The sequence below is a fragment of the Sparus aurata genome, chromosome 16, assembly GCF_900880675.1.
Source record: "Sparus aurata chromosome 16, fSpaAur1.1, whole genome shotgun sequence".
Taxonomy (NCBI): domain Eukaryota; kingdom Metazoa; phylum Chordata; class Actinopteri; order Spariformes; family Sparidae; genus Sparus; species Sparus aurata.
In genome coordinates this window covers 2937941-2953706 of record NC_044202.1, presented here as the reverse complement: position 1 = coordinate 2953706, position 15766 = coordinate 2937941, and the positions used below count along the sequence as shown (strand labels likewise).

Here is a 15766-nt window from a genome sequence, read left to right as displayed (position 1 = left end):
ACCCTGGCAGCTGATATTTAGTCTTTTATTTACATAAACGTGTTATTCGAGGGTCGAGGTCAAACGACCGCAGTGGAAAAACTCTTTAAAACTTCATCACATTTCCCTCCTCAGCTTTAAAATGTCAGTGCTCGTTATTCCTACATGGATCTCTAAAGCGGCCATGGATTTTTTTACTGAATGAGTCTTGCGTGTTAAGATGTCAACAGGGTAGGAAATTAAATTTAATCCTCCAATACGATCAGCTGGTAGATTCAGACAGTGGACAGCTGGTTTCCCTCTGATCCGTCTGTTACACCTGATGTTTATCTGTTGCCATCTTAATAACAAACTTCTCTCAGGAATCTGGAATAAATCAGGTCTTTTTGTTGCTCGTCTATTTCAAATAAATGATATTTGATTGAATGCCACAAAGGAAAATCTGTCTCCACAGTCGTGTATGTCTTTTTATTCCCATCTAGTTTATAACTGCATCGGAACAGTTAGCAGATCAAATTGTGCTCCACCAAACTATAAAACTAGCTTCAAATTTGGAATAATCTAATTTAAACTGGTCTTAAAAAGCTCAGTCATGTTTGTTCTTTGAAGCTTGATTTAATTTAGTTCTGTTGCGGTTCGTGTTTGATGCTCGGAGCTGAAATCTCGGCTCTGAAGGCTCCTGGGTCGTTGGTCATCTACTGTCGACCCTCTGTGGCTCTTTCACACAAAAGGAAATAGTTTGAGTTGCCAAAATAGTTCCTTGACCACTGGAAAAAAGATTATGCTGTGCTAACAAGCTTCAGCTGATGTAACAGGACCAAAACATCAAAACTAAGAGTCCGTGTGGCTGATTTTTGTGGCATAAATTCACCTGCGTTACAAAGAAAGAGTATAAAAGTGACTCCAGCTGATGTTAATTTCCCACCCTGAACATCAAGCCTCTTAACGTGAACAATGAGAAGAGTGAGCTGTGTCCCTGATCAGCTAAAACAAAACAAAAAAACAGACGATGGTCTGAGGGTTGCTGAGGGGGCAGCAGGGTGGAGCTCGGCCATCGTGTCGGACACCAGCAGGTGAGGGATCCAGACGGAGAACATCAGGGGTCAGAGTTTAGACACAGAGGATGGAGGAGAGACCAGGAGCAGAGCTGTGAGAGTTTGTTATTGCTGAAATGTCGGCAGCGGAGACAAAGAGGTCCTCCGGTTCATGGCTGGCGGAGGGATGATGCAAACGCGGAAAAATATTATCACACACAGAGTTTCAGGCCTCGTTCGTCAACGTGTGGCGGCTTGATTCCAGTGTGAGGATACATATTTTTCTCGACTCGTGCCTCCATTTTGATCAGCGTCTGAAATCAACTCCCACCAGGTTCCAGGAAAAGGTAAAGCAGAAGTCTGCTACAGTGATAGAAAACCACCCATGATGGTTTAAATCTGATCATTTAAACATCTAATGTTGTTTTTTAATCCAACCAAAGTTTCCTCTGCGCTTCTGCTGCAACCACATCATCACATCCTGAACATTATTCACAATAATTGCATTTAAATTTGAAGTCAGTGGTCGAGCATCGACTCGAGACCGATTATTACCAAAAGATTTACTTCACGGACAGTTTCCCCTAAAATTAGAGTCATCTTCCACAGCTTTTGAAACATTTGATGAAGCAGACTTCTCAATAACAGCCGTCCTTCACCAACTGGATGTAGAAGAAGCTTTCTGCAGGAGCTACGTTATTAAGTACGTTAGGTTTTAGTTTATAGTTTAAGTCGAGTGGTTTCGTAGACTTTTCGTCTGCTGGGCTGCAACTAATGGTTACTGAAGAGTTGCCGATTAATTTAATAACAAGTAAGATTTATACACAACACAACTAATCCTACATTTTGACTTATGCGTGTTCTCCACTCCTCCATCCCTCATTAATTCGACTGAAATCTTTATCTGTTCGTTCCTGATGAGCGCAGATTTCAGACGCCGACCACAAAAACAAGTCGGCCGCTACACTCTCCTCTCTGATGTCTGCAGGAAATGGTGTCCATGGTTTAGTTGTGGGGTTACAGAGTGTGAAGCTGGCTGGATGTGTGGGTTAGCGAAGGGGCCAAACAGGGGCTGAGACATGAGAGGAGACAGACAGGGTGGGAGGTTTGGAGGCCCTGCCGTCTTACTTGGGCGTGCAGTAGTCCAGAGCGTAGTAGGAGTGGGGCAGCGTGGCCCAGCCTGCCTGGCCAACGTACAACGGGCCGACGGTTTGATACCTCAGCCGCACCGAACTGGACGAGGCACCGAACGCAGCGGCCGCAAAGGCAGAAGAGGGGCTAGTGGCACAAGCCATCTCAGTCATGCTGGTCATGCCACGGCGAAAAAACACCCCACCCACCGCCCGAAACCACAAACAAACAGGTAGAAATGAAAAATAAAGATGATGAGAAAAAAAAAAGAGGGAACGTAAATAAATACAAGAAAAGAAAAGAAGGAATAGAAAGAAAGAAAGTAACGGGATGAAACAACGGAAATCTTTTCTTCTGATTCTGTCTGGATTTTCTTTCAACAGTAAAAAAGAAGAGAGTTCGAGTGTGGAAGGCTGACACTGATAGTTTTGTAGATATTTATATTTACTAGCTTTGAATTTGGCCACATTTGGGTTCATAATGAGGAGTGTTCCATTCTTGTTGGTCTAAAAGAGCATTTATATGTAAAAAACTGGCGAAGAAAAGCACTGACTGATGGTAAAACAATAAAAAATAAACAGTGGGTTTCAAAACATGTTCCCCCAAAAATGTGACTCAGTAATCTGACTAAAAATGCTCTGGAACAAAAAGGGAAAGATCTTCTGTGTGTGTTTTCTGTCCACTGACTCAAACCCAGATTCTTCTCGGTGCTGATGCAGGTTTTTGTGTTTTTTCACGATGAAACCAGGTCAAAGACAACAAACATCCTCTCTCACCTGTTCTCCTTCCCGTTGGGGATGACGGAGAGGCGGTCCGTGTTGTTTCTGTCGCTGCAGACGTACGTGTTCCTCCTGGTCATACCTGCCGACGCGGTGTTATTCTGTAGAGAAACGGACACGATACGATATAAATATGGCCGTTTAAAACATTAGGACACCATGACAATTAAATGTTTTCTTTTCTTATGAACTCACGCTCGGGCCAGTGGTGGCGCCTTTCCTGCGGTCGGGGATGTCGGCCTTGTTGGGGTTGTTGGCGTTGCCCAGCAGAGGGCTGGCGGGTGGAGCCCCGCGGCTGCCCGGGGTGGTGGGTTTACGCAGCTGGACTCCACCTTCCTCCTTGGCGCTGTTCTCGGCCGTGGTGGTCTGACTCCTCTTTGGATGAGACATCCCTGGAGGGACGTTCTGACCGACTACGATGAAGAAAAAACAGACACAGAAGTGTGACGGGTGAGTCAAAGATGTTGTTTGCACCTCTGGCAAAAAGACGTTTTAAACAAAGTGTTTTTATCCAAAATGAGACGACCTACATTTGAAGAATATCTGACACTGACTTAAAGTGACTGAGGACATAATCAAGAGCGCATGAAGGTATTTATAAAGGAAGAAGGCTGATTTAGTTCATAGTTATCAGGAAATATCACTCTCCTGTCTACGTTTAAATGCTAAAATAACGAGGCTGCGGCCTGAACAGAAAATGATTCCATTTCTTTGTTTCCTTAGACTTCTGTGATAGTAAACGTATTCTCTTTGTTTTCTGGACAAAACAAGCAGTTTACATCTTCAACTTGGACCAAACAAACATTTAATCGAGAAATAATCAGCAGATTTATTCATATGTAAAACAACTATTTGTTGCAGGCCCACGTGTCTCAATTAGCGTCTGTTTTGTCGTTGAACTGTGCCACCTGATGTGCCGCGGCTTTCTTTAAAAGTTCAGTGAACGATGGATGTGAATCGCCGCGTTAGAGCCGGAGATTAAAGCTTCTCAGTGCAGCCAAACAAGCTGCGGCTCCAACAGAGAGGAAGCCGTATAAAACGGGAGGTTATTGACAAAGCATTATATCACCGCGGACAGCACTGAGCTGTGCAAATAAGCTAAAGGTTAAAGTGCCTCCACCGTGTGACTGGTCTGATTTAACTGCTTTTATCAGCCTGACAACAAGCTACTGAAAGAAACCAAACTTTATTAGGGGGGAGAAGCACAGCGGGCGCAGGCGGCTGCCACATCCACAGAATTTCAACGGTCGATATTTTGTTTTCAGACGTGATCAGAGCAGAAAGACACAAACTGACGCGTCGCCCTCACCTTGTTCGCTGTAACGTCTCTGTTTGTGGTTGGAGGAGACGCTCCTCTGGACTTTGAGGTGCGAGGGCGACTGGCCGTTGAGCTCGCTGTTGGGTCTGGGTTTGGCCAGAGACAGGTTGCTGCTGGAGGCCGACTCGCTGGGCTCCAGCTGGGGGACAAACAGACAAATAACAGGTTCATGTCTCACCTGCAGAGTATCGAGACTGGCTGTGTTTTTATCTAACTATGAGAGTGAATAAACAAGGCTTTCGGCTGGAGTAGAAGAAGTAGAGGTCGCAAACTGGAAACAAAACCAGTTCCAAAAGCAAAGACTTGTACCTCGGAGGCCTTCCTGCCCAGCAGCAGGTAGGTGGCTGTGATCTCGTCGTACTTCATCTTGGCCAGAGACTCCTGGATCTCCTCCAAGTTGAAGCCCATCCCGACCATCACATCTGCAACAAGACAAGACACAAAACACGTTTAAAAAAAATACACTACAACCAGCAAACTGCTGCCTGATTTGGGGAAATCTAAAGAACATGTAAGCAATCTTTCTAAAACTAAAAACAAGTCATGTTAGCCCCTTTTTTAAAGACAGATGTCAAACTTGGATCGTCGTTGACAAAAACACAATCTTAAGAATAGTTTGTCTGACATGATGTTTATCAAAGTATTTGGATAAAACTCTCTTACGCTCCCTAAAAATTCTTTCTAGTCTCGGTTAGAAAATGACTCATTAAAAGATCGATTAATGCCGTTTCACTTTCTTCCACACAGTGACTCCTCAAAAGCATCTCAGTGTACATCGTCTGCCAACACGCTCACAAGCAACGTGACTCGTTTTGCAGAATAAGGAGCAGCAATATAGACGAGATATCCAACAGCATATGGCAGATTATTAATTTTTCATGTGAGAGTCTCAGTCTGGCTTTTTGCAGACGCTCCTCTGGGATTATTACATGAAGGGTGAACGGGAATAGTGTTTGAGAGGTGAGGAAATCACACAAATCGGTCGTTTTCCTTCCCTCTGGTTCTGCCTCGATCAGTCAGAGTGTTACAGAGAACACGCACACGTGACCGTGACGCACCGCCTCCCCGTCGTCCAGGTCACGTTTGCAGCAGCATGTCAGGTGAAGCAGAGCGGAGTTTCCTGCTGCAGCTTCAGCTCGATCTGCTTCAAACATTTATCCCTGTGTGAGTGTTTCCCTCCCCCAACATGCATTATATGAAGGCTTTCCATCCTTTCATCTCGACGCTACGCCGCACATTAATTTTTAATAGCCGCTCTTCTATCTGAAACACGTCAGAGAGAACACTTCTAATCAAAGCGCAGGCAGGACCGGCTTCTCAGTAAAAGGTGTTAAGATGAGTCACGAGCTTCGCTGATGTGCTCTGATTTCCCGACGGTAACGACTCTGTCGGAGCAGGTTTGCGTCTCCTTTTCTCCGGGCGATGCACCTCACTTCGAGATCAAACTCTGAATACATTCAGGAGGTTTTTTTGTTTTTAAATTTTTTAAAAACAAGCATCTGTTCCCGCAGCCTGAAGCTAATTTGAGCTGCGAGAGGAAGAAGAAGCTTCAATGGGATGTTAACAGTAAAGAGCGTGCGAGTGTCAGAGCATCTCAGTATTTTTAGCAAACGTTAGCTTCTAAAATAAAACGTGTCCTTGGAGGGTTTGTGTGGACAGCCGTTAGAATCTCTGCTGTGGACTCTGATTACTTCTAGAAGGGACATAAAATCTGAAATATAATATCAGTAATTTAAAGATCATCTTACTAGTTTCTGCCTCTGCTAAATGATACTTTGGATGACTTGCAACCTGCGACTGCATCATCTTTAAGAAGCCCAAATCCTCACTCATGACACCTCTTAAGCAGAAACTCCATGTTTACCGCTCTCAAAATACCACAAACTCTATAAATGCACATAATTCATCCTGTCCGACAGAATTTTCTTGCCGTCAGGGAGGAAAAAAGCCTCTCGGGCTGCGTTCTGATCATCACCTCACACTGAACGTCTCCGCTGAGAGCCGCGTTAATGCCATTATGTTCGGTGGGTTTTACGTCTCTTCTGTTCACATTTTTAAACCGACTGACATCTTCTAATTTGGTCGAATTAATTCTTTCCACCCCGACGTGGAGTAATCCAGCCTGGCAGACGTGACAAATCGAAGTAAACTAATACAAAAATAAAAAAAAAAAACACACCCAGGCCATGATTTTCTTCTTTTAAAAGAATCTGTCTTCTATGCCCGGAAACTTTAATCATGTCCGACCTGCAGGGAAACATCGAGCTTCTTGGAAAACTGGCTGAAACGTCAGACTGAGGGTGAGAAACGAGCCCTGCCTCTGTAACCAGGCAGAATCTGAGATAACCATCTTTCATCCATGTCCTCGCTCTCTCTCTCACGTTCAGTCTCCTGCTCCCTCTCAACACGGCTGCTGCCTCCTAATAGTTTATGACTAGGAGACGGCAGTTTAAAGGAAAGGTCGTTTGGTAAAGATTTATCCTGATGGGACAGAAAGAAGAACGATGCCCGTGTGATGTTTGACAGCTGATGTCAGATGTCATGTTATCCAGGAAGATTCAGTGTTGATGTCAAATAAAAACAGTAAATAAATGTCTTGCACAGCATCAAGACCTCAAGTTGTTGACCTCTAAAGTGCAAAAACAAACGTACGCGCACAGAAGACAAAAGAAAAGGTGATTTAATTCATCCTGCACAGACCGGAGGTGGGAAATTATGATATTAATGGTTTGAAAAATGTTTTCCTATTAATCTAGTTGCAGGAAGAGCTGCAACGATCAGCTGAATGACTGAAAACAAAGAAAATTAACCGATTTCTTTATTGAATTGATGAACAGGTTTTCTGTCATATTCATTTTTGTTGTTTTAATGTTTTAAAGCTTTAATTTCACTGTTTTCTTCTTTTATTTTAATCCGTTAAAAATAGAAATATCTCAATCAAATCAGAAAACAACCACATGATTAAATAGAATTATGTTATATAATCATAATTATAATATAGATTATAATAATCTGCACATTAAATTAATTATCTGATTCGATTGGTCGACAGCTTTTATCTCCTCGACAGCTTAAAAGTGGCTCGTCCACAGTGATTTTTGTGTTAATTCTGCGGCATTTGAACACAAACCTGAACAGAAAACGATCAGATTGTTACCACGTCCGACTTTGTGAGTCTACCATTGTGACTTTTACGTAAAAAAAAGTGACTCACATGCCTCCTAAAGTCACGACTGTTTACATCATTGTGCAGTGGGAGACACGATCGCCCCTAAAATATCTTTCTTTGTTCCTTTTGGGGGAAGGTTTACGTAAGTTTCTATATGCATTATTAAGGATTCAGGGATTCCTCTGCAAGATTGAGACGTCTCCCTCTTCTGCGTTCCTTCTCCTGCTCTCACTGGGAGTTTGTACCGGCACATGTGCACCGACAGCCAACCTCAGCTGCTCTTACGCAAGAGCTCCCCCTCGTTTACAGCTTTCATCCAGGGCACGATGGGGAGGCTTCTCTCTCTCGCTCTCTCTCTCTCGTCTCATGCAGCAGCACAGCTCGTGTTTATTTATTCATCCTCACGTTTCATCTTTTTTCGTTAAAGCCTCCTCAGCACAGAAATAATGAGTCTGTGGAGCTCTACGTTTACCCCGCTAACGTTTAACACCTTAGACGTTTTCTCAACATCAAAAACACCATCGAGTTTTACTGTAACAGATGGAGGAGGACAATATTTCACGCAGTCTGGTGTTTTTTTATTTTACCTATTCTCTTCTGGTCCGTGATGTCCAGCTCAGGTTCAGTGTAAGGCTTGAGCTCGTCCTCTTCAAATCCTGCATTGATCCATCGATCCCTCATGATTTGCTGCAAAAGCAAAGTGAGACAATTAGAACCCAAAGACGTGAGAAAGACAGTTTTCTGTAATAATGTGGATGAAAGTTACCTTTTGTTTTTAGGTATACAAGTAGTAGAGACAGCAAGCTAAATAAATAAAGTCTGTCCTGCTCTACAGACGATGACGCCAACGTAGAGAATAACGATGAGTTTATACTTTCACTTTCTAGCTTTCTGTATAAAAAGGATTTCACACGCAATATAACCGCTGCAGAACTTGGATGTGGTTGTATTAAAATACGATCAGACTGTATTGTGCTTTAATTAAACTCCCCATAGAAACTGTGGCTTTTGTGGGCGAGGAGGTTTTTGCAGCGACACACAACGTCGTTCTTTAACTTGTTTCATGTCGTCTTCGCTCTCCACAATGTCCGCTAGCAGTTAGATCAACACTGATGAGACCAGCTACATTTACATCCCCTTTATTCCCTCTGAACAACCTATACAGGAACATCTAAAGGTTGATTTTTAACTAGTGCTCTTTAAATAAAATGCAGAAGATGAAAGTGAACATGCCGCGTGTTGTGTCCTTTCACTGTAGCGTCCGTTCGGTGCTGCGTCTCATCTGTTTGCACCTTTTGTTTTAATTTGCAGCTGATCAATCGGCTCTCTGGGGTTTTAATCACGACAGAGCCAAACTAATTATCACCGATCAGGCTCTGATGTAACCAGACCTTCTGTTATAAACCAGGGCAATCGAGTGTCATATGAGGCCGACACATGTGACCCTCCGAGTCGAGCCAACAGCATTTTGTCAAAATCTCTTATATTCAGCTCGACTGAAAGCAACGAGACGCAAACGAGAAAAGAAAAAAAGATTCCTGCTCTCCAAAAGCAGATAAAAGATGGAAAGCATCTCTTTAATTAAACACAACACTTCCTTTAAAGCTGATCCACTTTAGAGTTCTGTGCCAAAAATACTCCTCAAGAAACAACGTTTAATATGTTAATGATATGCTGCCGAGTGTCAGGCAGGGCTGCACGACTCCAGCGAGAAAAGACGATCATTAACAGTTTCTGACAACGCGATCGCCGGTCTGATTGATCTGTGGAACAATTCTCGCTCCGTCCTTTCTGCCTCTGACATCAAACGCGACTATTTTTAATCTCGGCAGATGCTCCGAGGGAAATGAAATGTCTAAATATTTTCGTCCCCTTATGAATCGCGGAAAATTAAGGAATGATTTGCAGTTCAGGACATTTTGACACAGTTTGACCTTCAGCAAGACAGACGTGTGTTTACACTCAAGAGTTTCCGGCAAACAAATCAAAACACTGGACTTATTTTGATCTCTGCTGCTAATTTATGTTAACTTTACTTAACTAACATAAGCTTATTGGGGGAAATGTTGTTCGTTTTACTTTACTACATTTATCTAACAGCTCTGGTTGTTTGGTTATTTACAAATTCTACAGAGAAAGCATGCTAGCTCCTGAAATCTGATGCTTTAGACGTATATGCCGACTCCACATTTGTTCTTTTGCAGGTTCTTAAAATGCAAAAAGCAGTGGCATAGTGTTTGATTGGAGGATTTGAGCTGGGAGGGGGAAAATTATGCTATTTATTAATAACCAACCTTCATTAACAGGCATACTAGGCAGGATTTGTTGTCGTTTGTAAATGTGTCTACTCCTCAGTTCAACGAGGGATTCAAAAGAGAGCATAAATCATCGTGTGAGCTACAGTGAAGGAAGAGCAGCAGCGTAACATCGACATCTTCCTAACTTGGCTGGCCAAAGAAAAAGGTCTCGGGACTAGCTTTGGCCACAAATTGTACTCAAATCGTACTCGGAGCGGCTTCGACTGAGCTCGTTTAACGAAATGAACACAGAGGTACCGTCGACTCATAGATTAAAAGGCGGAGAAGTGAACAAGAAAGACAATTTTGGTACAAAACAAGAATGACGATGCATTATTCATGGTTACAACATCAGAAAGGAGGAGGAGAGTGTGGGCCGGCGCACACAGAAAACAGGACACCGTGGGCGTCAGAGAAGATGATGCAGGAGGGGATGCAGGAGCCGAGAGGAGGGGAAGGGGGGTTTTGTTGGAGAGGTGGAGGATAGATGGCATTCTCCGATGGTGCAGACGTGCTGTGGGAGTGTGTTTAGAATTGAGAGGTATATTTACATTTTCTGCGTCCTCCCTCACCTCGAGAGTACCCCGCTTGGACGGGTTGAGCACCAGGAAGCGTTTGAGGAGGTTCTCACAGTCTGTGGACATGTAGAAAGGGATGCGGTACTTCCCTCTGAGCACACGCTCCCGCAGCTCCTGCAGGGACGAGGAACGACGAACAGGAAGTCAACAAAACACTTCACAATGCGATGAGTCACATTTTGGATGCTGAACGCTCATGGAAATCATTGCCAGTCAGTAAGTAACATCAGGTCATCCAGACGTCCTCAGCACTGTCCTACCTTGAGGTTCTGTCCATCGAAGGGCAGCGAGCCGCTGACCAGCGTGTACAGAATGACCCCCAGACTCCAGACGTCCACCTCCGGCCCGTCGTACTTCTTCCCCTGGAAAAGCTCCGGCGCTGCGTACGGCGGAGAACCGCAGAACGTGTCCAGCTTGTTGCCCATAGTGAACTCATTACTGAAGCCAAAATCTGCGATCTTGATGTTCATGTCTGCGTCGAGCAGCAGGTTCTCAGCCTGAGGACGAACACATGAAGGTCAGAGGTTACGATGCTGTGATGCAACTTTTACCTCACACATTAATAAAAGAGCTTAAATAACAATTTATAATTTGCTAAATCTGAGTTTGTGTGTTTCCTTGTGCAACACAGAAAGCAAAGAAACTTCTATTACACATTTGTTCTGCAAAGGTTACACAAACAAGAGCCAACAGCCAGGCTAGCTGTTTCCCTTTGTTTCAAGTCTTTATGCTAAGCTATGCTAACTGGCTTCAGAGTAGTTTTAATGTTCTCATCCAACTCTTGAAACAAGCAAAGAAGAGCATTTATTTAGTGTATAAAAAACCAGAGAATGGTGGAAAAAAATACTCATTAAAAGGTTCCTTAAGCCCCAATTTTAGTATAAAACAGAAAAGCTGCACATCTTTTGTTATTTCTGTTGGACAAACGCCTCTGAATGCTTCAATAAACTACCTTTTGTTTTGTTTGCTGCGAGTGAAACAAATGTACCAGCCTTCATCAGCGTGGTGCTGATTCTGCGCCTCGACTAAATCACATCAAGTTTCTGTTGCTTTACCAGCTGATTTATAATTTCTGCTCATATTCATATAAACAGAGTGATCCGGTTTGATATAATCTGATGTAATGAAACTGAAAATCTACTTTGTGAATGAAGATGTTCAAACAAAGAACGGGAGGACTTTAACTCAAACATCTGCTCGCTGCTCACAAGCAGCTGTGGGCGAAAAAACACTCATTAGGAAGCTGAAGCAAAAGAGAGCAGAGAAAAGACTGAACCGCCATCCTGAGCTGCTTTCAGCTGCCGGAGGAGTAAACAACAGTCACCACACCGAGACTGACCATCAACAACAACAACAACAACAGAAGAAAAACTTGTATTCTCAGTGAGTGACATCAGAGTCAGAATAGTGCCAGACGAGCCTGAGGGGTCACGGTTCATTCGCTGGTTAAAATCTAACCTGGATCACACCTGTGACGTATGAACACCTGCCCTCTTTACACACAGGGACAAACACACACACACACACACACACACACACGTGTATCTTGTGCAAACATGGAGCAGACAGAAGAGACCGCGCTCACATCTCCCTCCTCATGGATCATTCATGAAGCTCTACAGAGGAAACAGTTTAGACGTGCAGGAAGATACACGGACCTCTCTCTTCGTCGAGCGACTCCCACTGAGATAAAAATACAGACCCATCAATATTTATACTCGGAGAAGTGGAAGCGCGTCACGGCTCCGAAGTGGAGGAGGTCCATTTACACTACAACGGGTGCTGCGGCGCCGAACATGTGCGCAGTTTAGAGGGACGCCTACTGTGGCGTGATGATACGAATTAAGGTAGAAGTAGGGCTGAGGAGTAAGTCGGAGAAAGGCAGAGCGGAGCCTCATTAGCAGCATATGCTGCTGTTTGCAGTCAGATGTGGTGTGTGTGCGTGTGTCGTCGGAGGGAATATGGGAGTTAAGGAGAGTCATAAAACACGTAACACTGACGTCAGCGCAGTACTCTGACCTTTTCTGTCCAATGAGTCAGGCACAATTAGCCTCAAAAGTAGAGACACTTTGCTAAATTAAACTCTTCGCAGGGATGTAATGATTAACAGGGATACGAAGAAAACGGTGTGTTGATTTTAGTTGTAGAGTGCAAATTAACATCTTAAATATCAAGTTTTCTGCAGCTGTAAATGGGAATAAAACATGCAGAAAATCTCAAGACATAAATACCAACAACTGGCTCACATGTTGTCAGTTTAATAACAAAAAGTTAGGTAAAAAAAAAAGAGTGAATGTATTTTATTTCATACGATCAGCGGTGTGCAACTAAAGGAGATCATTTTGTGTTTTTTGGTTTTCATCTTCATGTGCCAACATTTCCAAAAACTCCTCAGTTTCAGAGAAAGCAGCGATAATGGCTGCACACTCTCCTCTTTTTCATGTGGCTCTGTTGCGTTCTGGTCGACTGAAGCCACCGTCAGCGCACAGAAAGTTCCCACAACCTTCTCGTCCTTCTCTGAACTCACCTTGAGGTCTCTGTGAACAATGTGCTTCTGGTGGCAGTACTGCACCGCCGATACGATCTGTACGAGGAAGAAGACACGCAGAGTTTAGTTAAATGTCTGGTGTTCAGCTCTCAGACTGTGATAAAGGATGTGGTAGAGGAGGAGGAGGAGGAGGAGGAGGAGGAGGAGGTGGAGGAGGAGGGGGAGGAGGAGATGTGGTCGACAGCGACAGGAAAGATAAAACATAACCTAGGTGTGGCTGAAGACACCAGCAGGGTGAGAAAGAGCAGGTTTCCTCTGTGAAGTCAAACTACTGTACATTCATCTCTCTCACAGTCCAGGTCACAGATGATCTGAAGGGTACAAAGGCTTCCTACATTTAGAAATATTAACTTTTTATATCTCGCCTTAGTCTTCTTGCTCATTGGCTTTTTTGCAGCGTCTGTTATTGCAGTGCAATTATTCCTTTTATCCTCTGTTCCATTATCGTTTGGTGCTGCAGGCGATGTTTCCAAATCTACACTGCTGCAGAAAGCTTCATAAAAGTAGAACTGAGAAAACTAAATAAAAGGAATTTTCTTCAATATCTTTTGGCTTCACATTTGTTTGATCCTGCAAGAACCACAGACGCATCTTAAGACTCTCTGAAAACCTTTTTTTCCTGCAGTGTAATCTTACATAAACAGCACTGTTGGAACAGTTTTGCTGATTTCTAGGGACACCGAGAATCGTTGACAGGTGAATCGTAATCGAATCACGACACCTGTGAAGATTCACACCTCTTCTCACCGCGGTGAGAACAAAACGCTACAGTAATGATTTGTCCTTTTCACAATACACAGTGCGTCACCGTTTCTACTGGCTGAGTGGCCACATCCGCTTCGTCAAAGTTCAACAAAGTTGTGAACAAAGAGTGTCCACCACGGCCGACTGAATCAAGCACATCTGAAATCATGAAGGCTTGGGAGACGAAGCAAACATCCCCCGGCTGGAAGTGTAACGTGACCGTACGTTTGAGTGATGACTACCTCTTTATGACACAGTTTTGAGTCAAACTGCAGCCGTGTTCGGTCTTAAAACAGCCGAAAGGGTTTTTACCACAGTAGAACAAATTGTAGTACATTTTTGCCTTCTAAATGTTACTTGGATTCATGTTTGCATGACTCACCGATGTGCAGCTGCTTCGGAAATGTATTAAAAGATCTTCGGTGTCTCTAGAAGTGCTAAAGCTTCCTCGGGCACATAAAATAGTTCTGCCTTTGGCCGGTTTCTTATCATCACACAACACTTAATGACTTTGGACTATGTGAGACAGTTGTTGAGAGGTCTGTGACAGGGACAGAGGCAAGTTTGGACATTTCTAATCTGTCTTCGGAGTCCCAGAAGCAGGACAGAGGACAGCGACCTGTCTGATGCAGAGTCGGGAGCAGAGGTGTGAAACCAGAACACTGCAGGGGGAGAAAGCTGGGTACCTGTCTAAATTTAGCCCTGGCCTCTTTTTCCTTCATTCTTCCATGTGCAACCAGGTAGTCGAAGACTTCTCCTGCAAAAGAGAGACACAGAAAGACAGAATTAGAGAATGACGAGGAGTCTTAGACACGGAGGAAGAGGCAGAAAGCAATGAATGAAAAGTCAGAGATGCGAAGAAGGTAGAAACAAAAAGTGAGTCACAACTTATAAAAATAAGGAGATAAAAATAACTTGAGGGTGAACTTCTCCAAGCAGCTGTCCTGCACCATCACCCATGTGCATGGTTGGAGGGTGTTTCTTGACCATATTGAGGCGAGCGCGGAGCTGCTTCCTCCACACTGAGCCTCTCCTGGAGGCACAAAGCTGCTGCAGCAGACCCTTCCTTTGGCCCACACTTCTGCACACTTCCAGCCAAAACGTGACTACGCTCGCTCGTGCGCTAATTGAACTCGGCGGCTGCCTTGTGTGTGGAGTCCATGTGTGCATGTGTGTGTCCGTATCGAGGCAAAATGAGGAATTAAACGACAAGGAACAAAACAACGCCTCCCCCACTTTTCCTGAATCCTTGAAACCCTCCCACTCTCTCAGCGGTGACCTGCAGAGGCGGCCGGATTGTACATTTCTATACTTTACAGCTCCAGAAATGCAACAATTCATCGCCGCTCTGTGATTCAACTGCTAAAGCCAGAATGTGCCAGATAACACATTTCATGTCGGAGCGAAAGGGCACAACATGAGCTGTACATCGGGAAGAGAACACGGGACAAGACTGGAAAGCAGCAAGACGATCAATATCTCTCTTTAAAAATAAGTCGCGAATGTGCAACGAGAAAAAACTAGACATCTGAAACAGAGGATTTGCTGGTTTATGTCCATCTTTTTTTGAATGATACGATACTAGTTAATAAAATCCAGAGATGGATGTTTAAATAACCACCTTTCTCTCTGGATGTTGGTCCGAATTTAACAAGTTTTTTGTCAAAGTTACGTAGAAGAGTAAGTTCCTGCAGAGATCCTCTCAGCCCAGACGGCGCTGGAGGCCGAGCTGAGGGGGGTTGCCTTGAGATTCCTCTTGAATTCCAAGAAAATCAATCACAAACCCGAGAGAAATATTAGATTTACTTCATTAAGATCGAACGCAACTGGCCGACAATCACAGTCCCGGTCTCAGTCATAATGCGATTTCCTCCTCTACGAACAGATCTCTACAATTTACCGTCTCTACGTGGCGTCCAGAACATGACCTTTCCAAGAAATCGATGTTGAGATGTTGCCATTTATGTCCCGTGTATGTGTGGCGCTGCATTAAATGAGAAATAAAGGAACACTTTCCCAAGAAATGTAAACTCGTGCTGAGACGTTGGAGCTTTCCACTTTGCAAAAAAAAAAGGGCACTTTGACCGACGCTGACAACTGTAAGCAGGATAATAAATACCATTAGTGAATAAAGTCGGTGCTTTTGTGTGTTTCTACACATTAATCCTTTCCTGGAAATGTTTTCTTAC

At 43.8% G+C, this 15766-nt stretch overlaps 1 protein-coding gene across 30 annotated transcripts in view; it reads right to left on the bottom strand.

Annotated features, from left to right (window-relative positions):
- mark3a (MAP/microtubule affinity-regulating kinase 3a) overlaps positions 1-15766 on the bottom strand; it is a 47355-nt gene that overhangs the window by 11972 nt on the left and 19617 nt on the right. For 14 of the 30 annotated variants that reach the window (XR_003987112.1, XR_003987113.1, XM_030443464.1 and 11 more), the window contains exons 6-15: positions 14264-14334; positions 12813-12869; positions 10546-10782; positions 10259-10399; positions 7998-8097; positions 4551-4663; positions 4233-4380; positions 3119-3336; positions 2921-3024; positions 2142-2318 (exon numbers count right to left, since the gene is read on the bottom strand). Coding sequence is in view for 28 of the 30 variants with exons in the window: in XM_030443464.1 (XP_030299324.1) it covers positions 2142-2318; positions 2921-3024; positions 3119-3336; positions 4233-4380; positions 4551-4663; positions 7998-8097; positions 10259-10399; positions 10546-10782; positions 12813-12869; positions 14264-14334 (1366 nt within the window). In the remaining 2 variants the exon portion in view is untranslated. The remainder of the gene's footprint in view (positions 1-2141; positions 2319-2920; positions 3025-3118; positions 3337-4232; positions 4381-4550; positions 4664-7997; positions 8098-10258; positions 10400-10545; positions 10783-12812; positions 12870-14263; positions 14335-15766) is intronic. The other 16 variants (XM_030443467.1, XM_030443451.1, XM_030443457.1 and 13 more) reach the window with 3 other exon arrangements.